General features: G+C 42.4%; 1 protein-coding gene across 1 annotated transcript in view; it reads left to right on the top strand.

Moving 5' to 3' along the window:
• Positions 1–21,560, top strand: part of CNTN2 (contactin 2) — a 211,473-nt gene that overhangs the window by 156,299 nt on the left and 33,614 nt on the right. The window contains exons 14-17 of the mRNA XM_082245194.1: positions 3,354–3,474; positions 3,849–4,007; positions 10,593–10,742; positions 13,539–13,609. Coding sequence (XP_082101320.1) covers positions 3,354–3,474; positions 3,849–4,007; positions 10,593–10,742; positions 13,539–13,609 — 501 coding nt within the window. The remainder of the gene's footprint in view (positions 1–3,353; positions 3,475–3,848; positions 4,008–10,592; positions 10,743–13,538; positions 13,610–21,560) is intronic.

Below are 21,560 nucleotides of genomic sequence, written 5' to 3'. Positions count from 1 at the left end.
TTATTTAGCTAGCTTTAAAATAATACAAAATAATGTTAATGTAACGAGTCAAGCTTAAGGTATATGGTAATGGTTGGGGGGGGGGGGTCTTGTCCTGAAAAGTACTACCACCTAAAGGGATTCAATTAGAGTATAGATTCTATGGGGGATCAGCCAATAAAAAGATGGATATGTAAAATTTGTTTGGAGCGGTTTGTATGTAATATATATATATTTTTTTATAATTTATAATTTTATAATTTATTTTTATTTTTATATGTAATATGATATATTTATATGTAAAGTTGATGGATTTGCAATCTTTTAAGTAGTAATACATATGAAACATTTTTTTTATATATATTCTCTTTTCTTGGGATTTTGATGATGTTCCATTTAGCACCTACAAAACTTAAATCAGTCTATAGGGCATCTGTAGTTGGTTTTATTCTAGAAGGGATGCCCAAGTTGTTGTTGCTATACAAAATCTTTTGATGATACTGTTATAGAACATCTGCCTTACTGAATAAACCTGCTTATTAGTCTCCATGTATAAGGGGGTCAAAGAGTGTGAGTGAACTGTATAATGCTCTCACTGACTTCTGTATCTGCAGGCACTGTAGGGTTATTCTAGATTGCACTTTGTCATCTTCGATATGGGTGCTGGAGAACCTTGTTCCAGTACTGCTAGGATGTACATACTTCCAACCCCTCTGCTACTGTTGCCAGATATTTTGACTGAAGATTAAAAATTAAAGCCATACACACCAATGTCTCAAGCCTTCTTATATCCCTCCCAAATAGTCCTTGTAAATTGTGTATTAAGTTTACTTTCTATAATCATCAGCTTTATCTAGCGATGGTATTTTCCTGCTAGAGGTATTTCAGGAAAATACGGCATTATGGCCACTAAATGCAGCTATCATAGAAAGTAACAATCCAACACAAATTACAGGGATTATTCATCTTGTGCTAATGCTTGAGATATGTGCATAGCAATTTTTTTCTTAGAAATAGACCTCTTAAAGTAAACAGTGGAGGGAGAGGATGAATAGGTGAGTGTTTCAGATAAAAGTCTAACTGCAAAAAGAAAGTGCCATACTAACCTGCTACCCAAAACAAAATTTATAGTTTGACAGCCAGGAATACTAGCAACATCTGAAGAAGGCTTGACATTCACATATTCACATGTGTGAGATGTAGGTGTTGTTTTTGACACATTTCACAAATATTTAATATGCATTGCTTACTATTCAAGAGGAAGTTGTTTTTTTTTTTGTTTTTTTAATGTAACGCGCATTTTGGAAAATTCATAAACGGTGTTGTCTGTGCTGGCACTGAGAGTGAAGTGTTCATACTGAACCGCCCTCCCTCCTCAGTTACTAGAGGTGGGTGGAGCCTGATGGGGAACCGAGGGACTTATTTCCCATCAGGTCCTCTTTACTTTTCATGAACAGAGAATGGCATTGGGTGAGTCCATTGCCGACATTAAATCCAATAGTGGCTTGAAATCCACCCACTGCTGTGCAATTTGAATGATAGTGGACCTGTGGGAAACTCTGAGATTAGTTCCCCATCAAGTCCGCCTTGCCTGTGATGGGCAGCAGGTGGCAGTGGGCAGATCTATAGTTGCTATCAGTCCATTAGCCACCTTACGATGCACCCACCGCAGTGCGTTGTCAACCATAGGCAAGGCAGAACTCATAGGGAACTAGTCTCAGAGTTCCCCATCAGGCTCCACCCACCCATCATACACATCAGCTATAAATTTGGGTTGCCAGGTGAACAAAGCCACTTTTGGACTGAATAGCAGCTATGGATCTGCCCACTGCAATCTGCTGTCAATCACAGGCAAAGTGTTCTTGATGGGGAACTATATGTAGAACAAACAGTTGGGGGCAAACATGGGGATTTTAATGGTACCGTACTAAGACAAATAAAATTAGTTTAAAGACTTTTTAAAAACAATTCTTCGAAATTTTATTACAAAAGTATAAGAAACAAAGGACACAAAAGCACTACAAGTGTATGTGTGTGCAATCGTACAATATTGTGTGAAACACAGTATAATGCTGTTAATTATCAAACTACACCAATAGGCGGAAGTTCTTTGTTGGCTGCCTCCATGCCCGCCCAGGGGAGATTACACATCTTGATGCTCTTTTGGTCTCTAGTGGTCTCTAGTGAGCTGGTGGTGACTGTTAGTGATTTTTATTTTTGTTTCAAATAACTGTATATTTATTCATTTATTATCAGTATTATAGTATATGTATGCTCTTACTACTACACCATCCCACTCCCCCGTAGAAGCGGATCTCCGCAAAACATGTTGGGTATTATGGGAGTTATGTGTAGATAATTTTACCTGACTTATCCGTGAGCCAGGGATTCTATTACCTATTGGTATGACCCTATTGGTGTAGTTTGATAATCAACTGCATTATACTGTGTTTCACACAATATTGTACGATTGTACACATACACTCTTGTAGTGTTTTTGTGTCCTTTGCTTCCTTTACTGTTGTAATAAAATTTCTAAGAATTTTTTAAAAAAAGTCTTTAAACTAATTTCTATTTGTCTTAGTATGGTACCATTAAAATCCCCACGTTTGCCCCCGGTGGTTCTTTCTACGTACTGTTGTGGGATGTGGGTACCTTTATTTGAAATATCTGTTGCTTGAGCTTTCCCAATAAATTAATATTGATGGGGAATTTGTTTTTCAGAGCTCCCCATCAGGCTTTGCCCACTGTCAGTTCAGTGTGATTTGCCTCATTGTTTGGTAGGACATGGGCAGTCTTTGTCTCAGAAGCCAATGCTGGAAATGTAAAACACAAACCTAATAAAGTGATGAATAACCCTTCCCTGTAGACCAACTTTGAGTTGGTCTTAATTACAGCCAGTTTGCTAATCTGCAAATTAGGGGTAATGCTTTTAAAATCTGTTGCAGCTATAGTGACAGGTTCTAAAAGTGGTGGTAGAAAAACGAACTGAATCTGGTGCATGTGTCTGAAATTGACACTGGTGCAAAGCTTTCATGAACTAAACGCCTAAAGGGGCCATACCACCAGAAGAACGTCATTTCTGCTTTATGGAATTCCCCTGATTGTGTGTGAGGTTTTTAAAAAGGGTTATTAGTTAACTCTTGCTAGTTTAGACACCTGAATGGCATGGCCATTCACACCACAACACTGCACACTGCAACTCATTCATTGTCATGCATTGGCACGCTTAAACAGCCCAATGAAAATGAATGGACTAAAACACAGTAATGACATGAAAATGGGGTAGACTGCTATTTAGTGTAGAGCAATGCACTGTCATTTATTTAAAACAATCCTAAAATGTGACGTCTAACAGTATGCTTTCTATGAAGGATGAATCTGTCGGGGATCTTCATATTATCTGTGCTAAATTAAGGCATGCTGGAAAATACACATGTACAGCACAAACTGTAGTGGACCGCACATCTGCTTCAGCTTCCCTTCTTGTGCGAGGTAACAACATAATGAATATTACAGCGTGATAAACTTGTCAGTAGTGTCTAGCAGCTTGTATCTGCTCACAAAAATTCATAGTATTCATAGTATTTGTTAACATTTATAAACTTGAAATTTAGGAATAGCAGCCTCTTAGAAGGAAATTGATTTTTTAAGTGAAATTTCTGTTGAATGACAACAAATGGGTCCTTGAAGTTTGTATATAATTTGTTTTAGGAGCAGTTTTTGCAGTTGATTTTCATAACCAGATATCACAAGGCTTTTATGCAGTAAATTGCATTGCTTTGAGTAAAAGTAAAAATATTTTTTTAGATTATGCTTTTAACCGTAAATGTCAGAGACCCAATTCTATATTTGTGTGTTTTATGCAGGCCCCCCTGGGCCACCAGGAGGTGTGGTTGTTAGGGATGTGAAGGAAACAAGCGTTCAGTTGACTTGGAGCCGAGGGTTTGATAATCACAACCCTATTAGTCGCTACATGGTACAGGCCATGGAGCCTGAGACAGAAATATGGAAGCCTACAAAAACAGGTAAGTGTTAATTTGTTTAATTGCTAATGCAAATGCATATTGGAGGAGGGTTGAGATGCACACTAATTTTTTCTATTTGCATAAATATCAACCTAGGGAGGAGTCACCAGGGTGTTCAAGTAGCAGCATGTAAACTATACAGCTGTGAAAGTGGGTTTGGCTAGTTTTACCACTTGAGTGCTAGCCTGTATATACCCATTTATTACCAGGACATATTTTTCAGGTTTTCAGTGCTGTGATAGTTTGACTAACAATAACACATGCAGCACTATATCCAAATGAATTTTATTAATTTGACACCGATCTTTTTTGGTAGTATTTTATAACCGCTGGGTTTTTATTTTTTTCTATATAAAAGGAACTTTCTGTTCTAAAACAGATGACATAAAAATGCCAGGATAGTACAAATACTCCAAAAATTACCCCTGTTTGCAGAGTGGACTCCCACAGTGATTAACATTTCTGACACAATTTTTTGAGGAATTAAGAAACATGCTGGTGTTGAGGGTATTAAAACATAGACCTTAATAATGGTGCGCAGGATAAAGCTGGTGAAGGCGTTAATAAACAGGCACTACAGAGACAGGGTGGAGATAAGATTTAAAGGGGAGAGTGGAGAAGGGTTAAAAAAATAAAAAAACAATAAAATGTATTGACCACCACCTTGAATCTGCTGCTGCCTGGATCTCTAGGAACCCTTAATTCATGATATTCTCTTTCCTCCCCTTTCTTTGTTGTGAGTTCAGTAGTACAGCTTACAACTGTGATGTATTTTTTTGGCTATCATAGCAATCACAAGGCACAAGGGCATACAGCCACTGCAATTTGTGTATGATCTGTGCTGTCTATTGACCAGATCATCAGGCAAAAACACTTTTGGTTTTGGCTTTAATACCACTTTAATATTTCAATGAAAGTACTATTTATTACTGTAAAGCTGTGTTGACTGCTTCTATTTCTACACAGATAAGGTGCATGAGGGATAAAGTAACGCATGGGGTTCTTAATAAGGATGTACAGCATGCAGTCTTTCAAATCAGAGTCAATAAATCATAGGCCTGGGGGTCATGGAGTGAGAACACACATCCGGAGAGTTCTTTGTTCTCCGGGCTCTTTTGCCACTTCTAGCGGCTGCCTGCTGTGCTCCCCTTCTGGCTCTACTATGGCCATATGTCCCTGCACAACTTCTCAACCACCCGGCCGTGGTAAGGCTTCAACAAGCGGGCTCCAGGCATTCTTCTCCCTGCATCCAGCAGGCTCAGGCCGCACAGCCAAGATGCATGCATGGCCCTTCTGCTTCCAGCAGTGGCTTTCCAGGGTTTAGGACCATGCTGCAGTCCTCAAGCCCATCTGCTTCCATTCACTCAGTGGGTCTGTTCTCCACACACTCTGACCTTGATGCAGCAGAGTCTGCCTGGGACCTCAGAAAACACATAAGAGCCCTCCTCACCAAGGCTGACATTCAGCAGCTGATAGCTGCCATTGAGTTTTCCTGTAAACAAGCTGTGGAGGGGATCAGGGCAAATAGAGTAATGTTTGGGCACAGAGTGGAAGCCATGGAAACATGCCAGGGTGACCTTATGCAGACAGTTACTGCTATCCAAGACCATACTAAGCATCATGATGAGGTCCTAAATTCCCTCTTAGATCAACTGGATGACCATGAAAACAGAGACTACCGCCAAAACATCCATATAAGAGTTCTGCCTGAGGTGACTTGCTCCATACTGTACAAGGTCTTTTTCGAAAGATCTTGGGGGGGTGCCGCACCAGATACCATTGAGGTGAATAGAGTTCACTAGCCCTACTCCCTGTCCCCCTGGACACAGAAAGGCCAAGAGACGTTATTTGCAAGCTACATAAATACTCAGTGAAGAAAGCTATTATGAAAGCAACCTGTGAAAAACCAGTCATTGACTTTGATGGAGCTCAACTTTCTTTGTTTCCTGATCTTTCACGTCATACCCTTATGCGGCGCCAAGCTGTTTGCCCCCTGCTTGAGGCCCTGTGCTCCATGGATGTCCTCTACCATTGGATGGAAATGGATTGGAATGGAAAGACAGCAGTCTTCCGAACTAGGGACGATCTGCAACACTTCACGGAAACACTGGATCTTCCCCCCTCCGGATTGGAGACTGAACAGCTGTATACCTCTTTCTCAGTGCCCTGAGCGCTGGTGCCAAGCTCTAGCCAAGTCTCACCGCAAGCATCACCAGGGAAGGCGCAATCCAAGCCAAGCCTCCTTCCTACCTACCTATCTGATTCTTCGTGGACCCACATGTAGCGTGAGTTACCTGCACAAGTTGAGTTGATTGTTAAGGAGGTTCAGCAGGGTGTACTCTCTGGACATATTTTTGTTTTACGCTTGTTTTTCTCTTTTTCTTTTCCTCATTGAGTGCCCTGGCCTCCTTGCCATCCAACTGGACTACTTACTGCATCATGTGGACTCATATGTGGCGGGCAGTTGTCAGATTTCTTTCTCTCCGCCAACTTCATGGCTGCTAGATTGATGCTACTTTTCATGTTTACCGGGGGGGGGGGGAATGGTTGTTCCACCTATGCCCCCAGTCATCTTCCGCCCATTAGGTGAGTCCCAGTTCGCAGGACTCTATATTTTGGCAAGTTGCATATCATCTATTGGGTACAAAATGGACCTGATCACATCCTGCGGGTGGTCCTATCAATGAATGCCAAAAAGGCATTTGATCGGGTGAACTGGGTCTTTATGATCGAAGTATTACGAAGACTAGGCCAGGGCGCTGTATGATGGGCTGGGTTTCAGCACTTTATACAAACCCCAGAGCCAGAGTTAAGGCAGACAAAGAGCTGCATAATAAGTAACTAAATACAGCAATGTTTGGAAATAGGCAATTACATAGGAGCACACATCAAAAAAATGAGTGAAAATATTTGCATCCAGGACAGAGGTTGCTCATTTGTCTCCCTACAGAACAGGTTTTACATTCACAAACAGTGCTCACTAGTGCCGAGAAGGAATAGCTTTGATACAGCAAAAATGGATACAAACATAGGGCCAGGCTATGCTACTTGAGACAGGATTCGTTTTTAGAAAACCGAACCCATCATATTATTATTTGTTGAAAGGGTGCACGAATAAGTAAAGAATTATGCGTTGTAAAAGTGTTTTAACCACTTGACTCCCAGAAAATGTACCCCCCTTCACAACTAGCCCAGTTTTTGTGATACAGCATTGCATTACTTTAACTGACAATTGCGTGGTCATGCAACTCCATACCCAAATAAAATGTATGTAATTTTTTCCCCACAAATAGAGATTTCTTTTGGTGGTACTTGATCACAACTGTGTTTTTTATATTTTTGCACTATAAACATAAAAACACCAACAATTAAAAAAAAAACAAAAAAAAAAACAATATTTTTTTACTTTCTGCTATAAAACATATTTGATAATAAGAAATTGAAAAAAATCAAATTTCTTCATAAATTTAGGCCAATATGTATTCTGCTATATATTTTTGATAAAATGAATCCCAATAAGCGTATATTGGTTGGTATACTGGAATTTTTATTTAGATTTTTATACTAATAATGGCGATGATCAGCTAAACATCTCGGGCGATCAAAGGTGTGCCTATACAGTGTTTTTGTGTAAACAGTGTACTGCTTTTTCTAGGGGAAGTGATTGATTTTATTCCCGTCGACACAAAATCCACCCCCTCCCCCCCCCCCTTGTCAGAACAGAGCTCTGCCTTGTTTAGATAGGCAGAGCTCTATTCTGTATCTATGCCCGAATATCAGCAGGTGGCGGCAAACATCTATAACCCGGCACTCACAGATCGTCTTCTGTCATGATTAATTAACCTGGTTAAAGGTGGTTAATCAATATCCATACTACTAAATTGCAAAAAAAATGTAATATACTGTAGATACAGTGTGTGTATATACATATATATATATATATATATAGCAATAATAGATACAAGTTCAAATATAAAATAGGCAAATAAAGTAAGTGGCATGTCTGTTCTTCAAAATATAGTTAATTATATGTATTATTTATATATATATATATATATATATATAATATATTGATGATGATTTACATATATTTACTTATTACATTGTATATGGTATAAGAGTCATTTATGCCATTCATGCACTTTATATACTACTGAGAAACTAATAATTAACCATTGGCCGACCAGCTGCCGTACTTATACTGCGGAAGGTTGGCTCTATCCCACAAAACTACGGAACGGTGCGCCGTTTTGTGAAACAGCTAGTGGTAACATGTGCCGATTGGCCACAGGGAGAGCCAATCAGAGGGTCCGGTGGGTGCGATGTCCATCGGACACCCGCGATCGCTCCCTGTGGAGACAGAATGCCGGTCTGCCGATATATATGCACGGCAGACCGCTGTTCTGTCAGTAATGAACACAGGGATCCTGTGTTCCGAAATAGGAGGAACTTTGTGTTCATCCAGCAAGTCCATCCCCCCCACAGTTACAAAAAATGGCCTGGTCATTAAGGGGGTAAAACCTTCCGGTCCAGAAGTGGTTATACATACAGCTATACAATCTAATAACCCAGCATTATGTTTAGCTACAGGATAATCTGTATGTTGACACTTGCCATGGCATGTGTTATCTAAAACAAATAAAAAAATTAAAAAAATTCTGTCACTGGGGTGAACCGGGTAAACTGTCCTCCTGCTCTTTCCTACTTCCTACATATTTTGCTTGGCCAGTGAGGCTGACCATCGATAGGATGGGGCTTAGCACAATCTTAGTCAGAAGTGTTGGAGCTTCAGCTTACATTCAGTCATGACACCGAGGTTTGGGAAGCTGCTGCAGGTATTTGCAGGCACCTCTGACTGAAATGTATACATTCAGCAGTGTGTCCCTCTCCCCAAGTCCTAATACACAGTGATATTTACATATGTTTCTGCATTTTTGGTAAAAGATCACTCCCCACATTTGTGTGAAATGATCAAGCAATCTTTACTGGCATTTACACAGAAGTGATATAGCGTTTTTTTTTTTTTTTTTTCCATAGATATTGTGGTTTTGTATCTACAAATGGGTAAAGCAAATTTACATTTTAACCACTTTACCACCGGAGGATTTTGCTGTCTTCCGTCCAGGCCACTTTTTGCGATTCGGCGCTGTGCGACTTCAACTGACAATTGCGCTGTCGTGCGACGCCGTACCCAAACGAAATTTACGTCCTTTTTTTCCCACAAACAGAGCTTTCTTTTGGTGGTATTTGATCACCTGTGCGATTTTTACTTTTTGCGCTATAAACAAAAAAAGAGCGTTTATTTTGAAAAAATAACAATATTTTTAACATTTTTTTATATGAAATTCCCCCCAAAAAAGATGTAAAAACCAATTTTTTTAAAAATTTTTGGCCAATTTGTTTTATGCTACATATGTTTGGTAAAAAAAATCGCAATAAGCGTATTTTGATTGGTTTGCGCAAAAGTTATTGCGTTTACTAACAAAGGGAAAGATTTCTGTCATTTTTGGTGTTTTTTTTTAACGCGTAATGGCGGCGATCTGCGATTTTTTTTGCGGGACTGCGACATTGCGGCGGACAGATCGGACCCTTGACTGACATTTTTGACACTTTTGGGGGTACCAGTGACATTACTGCAGTAATCAGTGTTATATATATGCACTGTTACTGTAAAAATGACACTGGCAGGGAAGGGGTTAATTTTATTGGAGAGGGAGGGGTTAATGTATGCCTGGTGCTTACTGACGTGTAGGGGGGGAGGTGACTGTGTGAGTCATGGACAGATCGGATGTCCAGCTATGCTGAACAGTCCGATCTGTCACTCCCTGTCACTATGGAGATCCGCCCGCTGTGTTTACACACAGCGGGCGGATCTCCAGACTCGATCCCCGACGATCGGGTAAGAGCAGCGGCGATCGCCGCTGCTCCTCCCCTGGCCCGACTCCCGCAGTGAATGAAAACAGCGGGAGCGAGCCTCCGGCGGCGCGCAAGCGCCGCCCAGAAGGGGGAGTGTCTAACGACGTTAATACTACGTCGCTGGACGATAACGAACCACTCTGCCGCAGTAGTATTACTGTGAGCGGTTCTAAAGTGGTTAAAAATCAAAGCAAGCAAGATTTGGTCTGGCAACACCAGAAGTGTTCCTTGCTAGCCTTACATAGTTAGTCAGGTTGAAAAAAGACACAAGTCCATCCGGTTCAACCATAAAAAAAAAAAAACAGTATTGAAAACCCTACCATACAATCCCATATACACAATCCTATAACCGCTGTTGATCCAGAGGAAGGCGAAAATAAACCCCAGCAAAGCATGATCCAATTTGCTACAGCAGGGGAAAAAAAATTCCTTCCTGATCCCCCGAGAGGCAATCGGATATTCCTTGGATCAACTTTACCTAAGCCTTAGATCATAAATGATTCAGTTACCTAATACATATAAAATTCATAGAACATAGTGTAGACAGTGTTCGTTAAAGCTGAAAATATTACAGTTGTGGAATATTTTTTATATTACTTGCCTTTTCTGTATGCAATATAATGTGTGTACCAATAATACTTTTGTTGAATCCTACTGTCGTTGTTACAGATCCCATCACTGTGGAGGGTAATGCAGAATCAGCTCTTGTGGTTGGCCTTGCACCATGGACTGACTACCTTTTCCGAGTAGTGGCCAGCAATATTTTAGGAGTAGGGGAACCAAGTGCTCCTTCTTCTTTAGTGAGAACAAAAGAGGCCGGTAAGATATTGACCTTAAACAGTCTGCATGCTACGTTAATGTGTACAGTAGGAATTGACCGATTAATGGCAAGGCCGATATATCGAGGGCCGATATTGCCAATATTCCAAATATTGCTCATGTAAGGGTAAAATCATGTCACACAGCATAATTACATTTACAAATGTTATTGAATATGCCACTCACATATGTACAAATTAAAGATATAAGCAATGAAGTGAGGTCATGACATCACTTCTGGGTACTGGCACCAGATTCAAAAAAATTACAGCATTCAAAACAGCCAAACTTGGCATTTCAATGCTTTTAAGTGCAGAAGAGGGGTTTGGGGTCTTTTAGACCCCCAGATCCCTCCACAAGAGTACCTGTCAAGTAAAAAAAAATAATAATAATTTTTTTAAATGTATGAAAATATCGGCCGATACCAATATGCATTGGCCAAAATATCGGTATTGGCAACGAAAAACCGAAATTGGTCGATCACTAGTGTATAGTTAATTATTGTTACTAGAATAGGATCTTGAATATAGTGGAGTATAGATGAGAATTCATCCAATATTAGGTCATAGTTACAACAGGATCACATTCCTAGAGAATAAGTAAAGTTCCATTATTATCTAAAAGTATCCTTTAATCATTACTGAATAAAAATTACTGTAAATGTGTTTAAGTGAGAGTTTGTATATCTGTTGGATACAAAGTGGTTTACTTTCTCAAGGCAAATAGATTGTTCACTTTGCAAGGAAAGTTGAACTTTACAAGGGAAGCTCCCAAGAGCTTAGTAAATGGGGTAATGCTTTACTGACTTGTATCATCTAATCATGTGAAAGCAATTTTTTTTCCTTGCATGTGATTGGGTATTCTTTGCCATTTACATTTTAGCACATCTCACTACATTTTTCACTAATTGCAAAGTGGACAGCTTATTTACCTTTAGTAAATTAACCCCAAAGATACTAGAACTCTTTTTTGTCAGCTGGGAGCAAAAATATGCAAAATTCACCGATGCAAATGTAACTTAATGTTACTACCGGCAAATGACAAGAAAAATCAATTTACACGAAGTCACTGGAATTTGCAAACAGAAAATGCAATACATTTTAATCCTGCGGTATGTGTATTGCTTTCTGGCAATGACTTGTGCAGATTTAAAGTCTAACTCAATTCAAAACCCTTTGTTGGTTTCAACCATAGGAATACTTATAAACAAGCTGTTGTAGTGGAAAGTTGCAGCAGTGGAGATAAAAGACTTCCTACACACGCTAGTTGTCTTTTTCGGACCCCCCCTTGCCCCTGTTGTCTAGCCAACCCCACTGTTACACAAAATTGTCACTTTTGGGCTTTTGAAGTGCTGCTAGACAATCTATTGCCCCCCATTTGGAATGGAAACTGCAAGTTTGATTGATGCTTTGAAGCATTGCACCAGTGTATGCTTTTTTTTTTTTTTTAACAAAAGCTTTACTTACAGACAGCAGCAGCACATCAAACCACTCTGCATTATTTTATTCTAGTAGCAACAAATTGTTTGTTTTCATCAAGTGGTACTGGGCTTCATATGGCAGGCGGGCAGAGGTAGTAGCCCTAAAATACTTAGATTTTTCTTACTGTCAAAATAAAAGGCTTATTTTTTAGAGAAAACATCCCTCTGTCTGCACATTTAAGCATTTTGGTGCTGTTATTAAACTGTGATGCTACTGGTTCATTTTATCTACCCCAGGGCTGTAGCTCTAATTGTTTATAAAGATACCTCTATGAGTCTTCCAACATTTAGACCTATTGTTCCTATGAAGAACTAATAGTACAGGGAGAGAGAGAGAGCACACAGAGACAAATCATAAGGAACTCAATGCGCAGGCATTTTTTTTTTTAGGAGCTTGGGTGTATGGAAGGGGTGGCAATGGAACACAGCACAGAGAGGCAGTGTATTTTTGCGTATTTTTCTCATGTTGCCCTTAAAACTATGAATACTGTATTTTTCATTTTCATTAGCAAAAGACTCCCCGCAGCTCTTGCCCACCCCCCCCCCCCCTACCATTTGGGTGACAATAGCTTGTCAAGCAGCACTATGAAGGACCAAAAGTAATCATCCACCTTGGTCCCTCATCGACTGCAAGGCAAATTGAATTAAGAATTCTAGTTCATGATATTTTTTTTTTTATTGGAAAATTTGAGCAGAATCGAATTATGTTCCTATGTTTTGATTTTAGATTAGGCACTGTAGGCATCATGCATTCACCCAGACAGAACCATCATCTACCTAACTTTACTCCAGATTGCCCCATTAAGAACAAACAACATCCACTCTGCCTAGCAAAGTAATGTTTATCTCTCACTATGATTGTGATTTCAAACTATTCTGCATGTTTTCACTGTACAGTAAAGGGCAAATGAAATGTCGACTTCTTACAGTCAATCACTACTGTTAATCAGAAGACAACAGTACCTAGGAAATGCCATGTCATGCTAGAAAGGTATAGTCATCTGCCCAACAGGTTCTGAGCATCGTTTTGCTAAGGACTTTGGATTCTGCACATTCAATTTTTATAGCACAGTATGATACAGTGTGGAGCCAGAGACCTGAGCGTTTTAAATATATGGATATCCCAAGACTTATCTATAGTAAAGTTGTCAAAAATTACCTTTCAATTAATCCCTGTTTTTCTTGTTTTTACTGTGGCATTACATAAAAATACAACCATATTAACAATTCAGTATGTTTATACTGGAAGCTGTTATTGTAGGTGGCCTTTGGTAAATATTAGAAATTGTGATTAATATGCTTCTTCATTTTTGAAGCTCCGAATGTGGCACCGTCAGGGGCTAATGGAGGAGGAGGTACACCGAATGAGCTGACTATTAACTGGACGGTAAGTAAACATCCAGTGCATTGCAAGAATAATAATAAAAAATAAAAAAAAACATGCAACACTAGCTACATAGTGAAAAGGTAAAAACACACTAGTAGGCTTCTAAGGGTTGCAGTTTAATAAATTGTTGGATTTTGGAACCAAAGGCATTGCAAATTAAAAGACAAGATCAACTTTACCTACAACGCCTGAGAGAGGACATGAAAGCAATTTATAAATACCTCAATGGTGATCTCAGCATAGAAAAAAAGCTATTCAGTCGAAAGTATTGCATGAGGACTCGAGGGCATACAATGCGATTAGAGGAGAAGCGTTTTAACCTCAGGCAACGCAGGGGGTTCTTTACTGTTAGGGCTACAGGATTGTGGAATTCTCTACCACAAGAGGTAGTTTCTGCGGCAAGTATGGTTGCTTTCAAAAGACTCTTGGACGTACATCTCAATGATCAGAACATTCAGGGGTATACGGCCACACACACCTACACAGGTTGAACTGGATGGACTATTGTCTTTATTCAACCTCAACTACTATGTTAGCGGTAGGGTGTTCGGAGCTCCTATACCCAGGGTGGGTACGGGGAAAAATCAAGAGAGCAGCCTAAAAACATCAAAATTACGTGGCTTATGTAATGTAAAGACGAAATCAGGGCGGCTAAAATAGAACACGAGAGACATATAGCGGAGGAGAGTAAAAAGAACCCTAAGAAGTTCTTTAAGTATATAAACAGTAAGAAAGCGAGGCCAGAACACATTGGCCCCGTAAAAGATGATAAGGGAAATATGGCCACTGAGGACAGAGAAAAGGCGGAAGTGTTAAATAATTTCTTCTCTTCAGTCTTCACAAAAGAATCGGGGGGCTACACAAACCCAGCTTGTAAGGCCAATAATACACCTCAGAAAGTGCCGCCATGGTTAACAGAAGATAGACTTAGAGCTAAACTAGAGAAACTTAACATAAATAAATCCCCGGGACCGGATGGCTTGCACCCGAGGGTTCTTAATGAGCTCAGCCAGGTGATTGCCAGACCATTATTCTTGATCTGTAAGGATAGTTTACAGACGGGTATGGTGCCAGCTGATTGGAAAAAAGCCAACGTGGTACCAATATTTAAGAAGGGGCCGAGATATATCCCGGGTAACTATAGGCCGGTCAGCCTAACATCAGTAGTCTGCAAAATTTTGGAGGGGATGTTAAGGGACCACATACAAGACTTTAGTAATGAAACTGGTATTATAAGTAGTAATCAGCATGGATTCATGAAAAATCGTTCTTGCCAAACCAATCTATTAACCTTCTACGATGAAGTGAGCAGCCACCTAGATAAAGGTAAGCCTGTGGATGTGGTGTATCTGGACTTTGCAAAGGCCTTTGACACCGTTCCCCACAAACGATTACTGTACAAACTAAGGAAGGTAGGTATGGACCATAGGGTGAGTACCTGGATAGAGAACTGGCTCCAGGGGAGAGTACAGAGGGTGGTGATTAATGGGGAGTACTCGGATTGGGCGGGTGTGGAAAGTGGGGTCCCCCAGGGTTCTGTCCTGGGACCAATCCTGTTTAATTTATTCATAAATGATCTAGAGGAGGGGATATCTAGTACAATCTCAGTATTTGCAGATGATACTAAATTAGGCATGCCAATATCTTCTATGCAGGATGTGGAAACCTTGCAAGCAGACCTGAACAAAATAACGGGGTGGGCAACTACATGGCAGATGAGGTTTAATGTTGAAAAATGTAAAGTAATGCACCTGGGTGCCAGAAACCAGAAAGCAAGCTACTCACTAGGGGGGGAACCTCTGGGTGAGTCTAGGATGGAAAAGGACTTGGGGGTACTGGTAGACAACAAGCTTGGCAGTGGCATGCAATGCCAAGCCGCCGCAAGCAAAGCCAACAGAATACTGGGATGTATAAAAAAGGGGATTCACTCCAGAAATAAAGAGATTATTCTCCCACTCTACAAGACTCTGGTCCGGCCACATCTGGAGTATGCTGTCCAGTTCTAGGCACCGGTCCTCAGGAAGGATGTGCTGGAACTGGAGAAAGTCCAGAGAAGGGCAACAAAAATAATTAGGGGAATGGAGGACATCAGCTATGAGGAAAGACTACAAGCACTGAACCTTTTCTCTCTGGAGAAAAGACGATTGAGGGGGGATATGATATCAATGTACAAATACTGTACTGGTGACCCGAGCATAAGGAACAAACTATTCAGAGAAAGGAGGTACAATAATACACGTGGCCACTCACTAAAACTAGAGGAAAGGCGGTTTAACCTTAAAGTGCGTAAGGGGTTCTTCACTGTAAGAGCAGTAAGGATGTGGAATTCTCTTCCACAAGCAGTCGTATCAGCAGGGAGCATCGATAGTTTCAAAAAACTAGTAGATGGACACCTTAAAGACCACAACATACAGGGGTATACAATGTACGATTAAAAGCAAACACACACACGCATTCATAGGTTGAACTGGATGCATAGGTTGAACTGGATGGACTGATGTCTTTTTTCAACCTTACTAACTATGTAACTATGTAACTATGTAACTCTTATTTCTTTATGTTTGCAAATGTGTGTTTGTTATTAAATATAAATAAATAAATAAAAGGTTATAATTAAATTTAAAAAATAAAATAAAAAAACATGTTATACTTACCTGCTCTGTGCAATAGTTTTGCACAGAGCAGCTCCAATCCTCTTCTTTTTTGGGTCCCATGGTGGTAATCCTGGCTCCTCCCCCCGTCAAGTGCTCCCGATAGCAAGCCTCTTGCTGTGGAGACACTCAAGCAGGCTAGCTCCTGAGCTGCGCTCCTGTGAATGGACATTGTCCATTAACACACAGAGTGTCTCAGCCCCCCCCCCACTCTCTCCTCATTGGCTTACTGACTGTGTGAGTCAATGAGGAGAGAGAGACCCAGGAGAGCCGCTGTTCTCATCCACATCGCTGGATCGAGATGGGGCTCAGGGACAGAGTTTCACCCATAATGCATTAAGGTAAAATTAATCTTTAAATTGCAATATTGAAGAAAAATGGAAAATCTGCTAAAAGTTTGACCCTATAGAAAGTTCCCAAAATAAAATTGATATCCCTTTGGAAGGTGGCTGAGACATTCCTCATCCCAAATGGCATAAAATGTAATTTAAAAAGCCCAAGAGTGTGGGAAAGTCAGATCTTTCCTGAGTCTTAGTGATCAAAGTAATATCCCACTGTCTCCGGCTTAGGTTCATGATTCCTAAATAACACCAGCCAGCTTGTCCAACAATTTATCAACCCTCAGCATTGGGTAGGCATGAAAAACCATGATCCCATTAAGTTTCAGAAAGTCTACACCTGAAGTCTTAAGCAAGTGGTATAGCTGTGTTTGGGTCATGTGCTCTGAGACTGTCACCCCCAGTGTCCTGAGACTGTCCAAGTCACCCTAGTGTCAGAATCTCCTTTGTAATGTCTGCTTGTACCTCTAGATAGACCCTATAAACTGACTACCTAAAAGGCTTGTGGCTCTGCATGCCTACATGTAGACAACTAGGTTGGTCAGGCCAGGGCATGCAATAAAGGTATAGTACGAGGACTCCAGCACTTCAGGCAGCTCAGCATGTTGCTCTGCAGTCAGTTGGATGTTGATCTGCATCTCACCAAATGAGTCTAGCAGCAGTCAGAGACCAACTAGGGATTCTGCCTTATTTTGCCTTGCCCTTCGGTAACAGATTATAGAGCTGGAAAAAACAGGCTGATTTGTCATGATGCATCTTCATCGTGTTTGCATGGTACAAATTGAGCAACTTTGCCTGGTCTTCAAGGAATGCCACATACTGAAGGTTACATCACTGATTTTCTAATACACAGTGCACATGCAACTGGTAGCTTATTCTGCCACATGGGGATCAGTATCCACGCCTTCTGGCCCACTTCATACACCAGGCAGTCAAGTCATGCCAGTAATTCTGGATGGCCTGGGTAAGGTTTTCCCACACCAGGCTCACCAGAGTGTCCATTTTCTCCTGAAGCTTTTTTATATATTGAATAACTGATATCCCTAGGCCAACATTCTGCCCTTCCCAGGCCTCTTGAATGAGATTAGGGATCTGCCTACCCTTCTCATATACAAGCACTCAAATGGGAAAATCTATTTGAAGCATGGGACACATCACTATAGGTAAAATAGATAGCACTCCCAGTCCATTCCCTGAGAATCCATAAACACTATGAGCATCTGCTATAAAGTGGCATTAAATTGCTTGCAGAGCCCATTGATCTGCAGTTGGTAGGAACTAGCCATGATATGCTATACTTGCATGTCCTGACAAAGGCACTACATCAGGTGAGACATAAATTGCTTGATCAGGGAGTATCTCACAAGGAAAACTGACCTATGCTAAGATGCTCACCAGTGTGTCTGTAACATTGTCTGTCTGAATAGAGCTCAGGCCTACTGCCTCTGGGTAACAGGTAACTTAAGCTGGCCATACATTATACAATGTTGGTACTTGACAAAGGGCTAATATCTATTGCCTATGGAAGGGCTCTTGCAAATAATGCAAAGTCCTCAGTGGGATTGTTTTTGTCTCCTGGCTTGCCAACTCCCTAACATGAGACCCGGGATCAGCAATAGTTAGAAAACTTGGTTCATATGCATACCAGTAAAAGTTGCAAGCAATATAGATTTTTTTTATCCCCAATTCCCAACAAAAGAGATCTTATGAGCGATCTGCAAGAGCTGCTTCTAGTACTTGCCGGTCTGCCACCTCTTGGTGAGAGGGGTCAGATGGAATGGTCTCTGCATAGTCTGCCTTGTATCCAGTATACCCTCATCCACAAATCCTTGGCCAACGTTGTGTCACTCAGGCACCTGAGTTACTCCAGGCTGCTGTTAACAGCCACCAAAAACTCAGAGCTATTTGCCAAAGGCATAAGAGAGATTAGAGATTGAGGAGAGCCCAGAGGAGAAGACCAACCTGGTTGGATCAGACCCAGGGCCGGTGCAAGGATTTTTGTCTACTTAGGCGAAGGTGAATTTTAGCACCCCCATCCCACCACACCACCCCACCACCATCAGCATTCCTAGGCAGGGATAGATGGTGTATGTTGTTCCTCCTGTCCCCTGATGTCTCCCTGTTTAATCCTCTTCCCTCCTGCTTTCCTTATATGCTGTGTGTGCCTGGGAAGCTGTCCCTTGTCTGCCCAGTTAAGAGCTCTACAGCAGGCAAACTTTCAGTTTCAGGTGTGAGAAAGAAAGGGGGTGACAGAGAGAGAGAGAGGAGAGGGGTGACAGAGAGAGAGAGAGGAGAAGGGTGACAGAGAGAGTGGGGGGGGGGGGGTCAGAGAGAAAGAGAGAGATGTTCAGAAAGAGAGAGAGGAAGGAGGTGAGAGAGAGAGGGGTGACAGAGAGAGAGTGGGGTTATGAGGGAGGAAGAGAGGGGGTGAGAGAGAAAGGGGTGGGGTGAGAGAGAGAGAGGGTGAGAGAGAGAGAAAGAGAGGAAGTGTGAGAGAGAGAGAGGAAGGGTGAGAGAGAGAGAGAGAGAAAATTGAGATTAAGGTGAGAGAGAGGGGGTGACAGAGAGGGATGGTGGGTGAGAGGGAGAGAAACATGGGGGGGGTGACAGAGAGAGGGAGGGGTATACAGAGAGAGGGAGAGGGGAGAGGTGACAGAGAGAGAGAAAGAGAGAGGGGTTGAGAGAGAGAGAGAGGAGGTCAGAGAGAGGGGTTGAGAGAGATAGAGAGGGGTGAAAGAGAGAGTGAAGTGAGAAAGAGAAGGTCAGAGAGAGGGGGTTGAGAGAGAAAGCAAGGGGGTGAAAGAGAGAGCGAGGGGAGTGAGAGAGCAAAGGGGTGAGAGAGAGAGAAAAAGAGATAGAGAGAGGGGGTGAGAGAGAGGGTGAGAGAGAGAGAAAAAGAGATAGAGAGAGGGGGTGAGAGAGAGAGGGGTGAGAGAGAGAGCGCAAGGGGTGAGAGAGAGAGAGAGGGGGTGTTAAAAAGAGAGAGAGAAAGAGAGGGGGGATGTCAGAGAGAGAGATGGGGTGAGAGAGAGAGAAAGAGGGGGTGTCATAGAGAGGGGTGACAGAGAGAGAGAGGGGGGTAACAAAGAAAGAGAGAGAGGGGGGAGAGAAAGAGGGGGGTCAGAGAGAGAGAGGGTCAGAGAGACGGAGTGACAGAGAGAGGGGGGGAGTGACAGAGAGAGGGGGGTGACAGAGAAAGAGAGAAAGGGGGATGAGAGATAGAGAGGGGGGATCAGAAAGAGAGGGTCAGAGAGAGAAGGGGGTGGGAGAGAGAGAGAGAGAGAGGGGGTGACAGAAAGAGAGGGGTGACAGAGAGAGAGAGAGAGGGGGGCAACAGAGAGAGAGGAGGTCAGAGAGAGTGGGGGGTCAGAGAGAAAGAGGGGGTGACAGAGAGAGAGAGGGGGTGACTGAAAGAGAGAGGAGGTCAGAGAGAGAGGGGGTCAGGGGGTAAGAGAGAGAGGGGGGTGACAGGGAGAGAGAGGGGGTCAGAGAGAGAGAGAGGGGGTGACAGAGAGAGAGAGGGGGTGACAGAGAGAGAGAGTCAGTCAGAGAGAGAGAGAGAGGAGGGGAATAGAGAGCGAGGGGAGTGAGAGGGAGAACCCTAGCCATTTCTGCAGTTCCTCTTGTGCCCCTGTGTCTCAGTCTGTGTCTGCCGGGAGGTGTGTGTGATGGCCAGTACAGTACTTGCTCTGCTCCTCCTCCACCGGATCTATGTGAGGTGGAGCGGTCCCTGGCTGCCTACGGGTCCCGCACATCTTTATTCTCCATTCAGCCTGTCTTTCTGAGCCTGGGAGCAGAGTGGAGGTTGAAGGAGTCCAGAGAGTTCCAGGCTGTGGCAGGCGCCGAGAAAGCTGTGCCCCCTGTTGCACGTATCTTCAGAGGTCTTCCCCCTCCCGCGCTATTGGTACCTGCCCTCACTGCTCTCCTTCCCTGCGGCCTCCGTCTCTTAGACCACCCGCTCACACTGTGGAGCTGGTAGCTGGAGACAGCTGATGTCATCCTGCCTGCACCTGACCACCTTTACTGTCCCGTTTCTCGCACCTGCTGTCAACGGACCGGGCCCCTCCACGACCAGGCCTATTGGCCTTGAGCCCTCGTTCAGTGCCCTGCAGCTTCATGAGCCCCTACAATAATCCAGCCCTGGTGAAGGGGCAGGGGCATTTTACCGCCCCCACCCGCCAGGCACCCTAAGGCGGCTGCCTGTGCTACCTTATGGTGGCGCCGGCCCTGATCAGACTCCTTCTGCCAACAGCTCTTCTGTAGTAGTGGACAGAGTCCAGTGAGAGGAGAATCGTTGGGTGCTATGGCACACGTCTGCATTACAAAGTAGATTACAATTAACATAATTAATTTCAGAATACATTAAGGCTTTTAGCTTACCAGTCAAGACTTTAGCTCTGGAAACCCACTAGGGCCAGGCCCTGGAACACAATCTGCCAAGCTACCAGCTGCCCTAGGTCAGTACACAATAACACATTAGTGAGATGGTGTCTGTTACTCAAGATTCTCCCATTCCTCTCCTGGCTCCAAGTCTGTATGTGAACACGGGTCTTAGGTACTGTCGGGGTAATGCCCTCAGTGTTTTTGATGGCAATTGCTGCTGGTTACGGATTCCCCTGGGTTACCCATACCAACAACATCACAAAAAGCACGTTCAAAGTACTTGGCTCAGTCAGAAAACAGTCTAGGGGTTTTGGTTTTTTGTAGTTTTATTTGAGAACTTGGATAGGAGAAGGGATGAGTGGGATACTCCAACTTGAATGAACTATGCACAATTTGCTGGGACGTCTAGACATAACTGGGTGTGGCAAGGCTGCTGCTTTACCTTGTCACTAGCAGTGAAGAATAATTTAATGAACTTGTATTGCTCTGTTAATCGCTCTTCAAGGCCCAACTAGGCACCCCCTATATCTCTATTCTTCAGGGTTCTACACGGCACCCCCTTTACTGTATCTCTCTCTG

This window comes from Pelophylax lessonae, assembly GCF_965119305.1.
Source record: "Pelophylax lessonae genome assembly, chromosome: 2".
In the NCBI taxonomy this organism is placed as follows: domain Eukaryota; kingdom Metazoa; phylum Chordata; class Amphibia; order Anura; family Ranidae; genus Pelophylax; species Pelophylax lessonae.
This window is presented reverse-complemented; position numbering and strand designations above follow the sequence as displayed.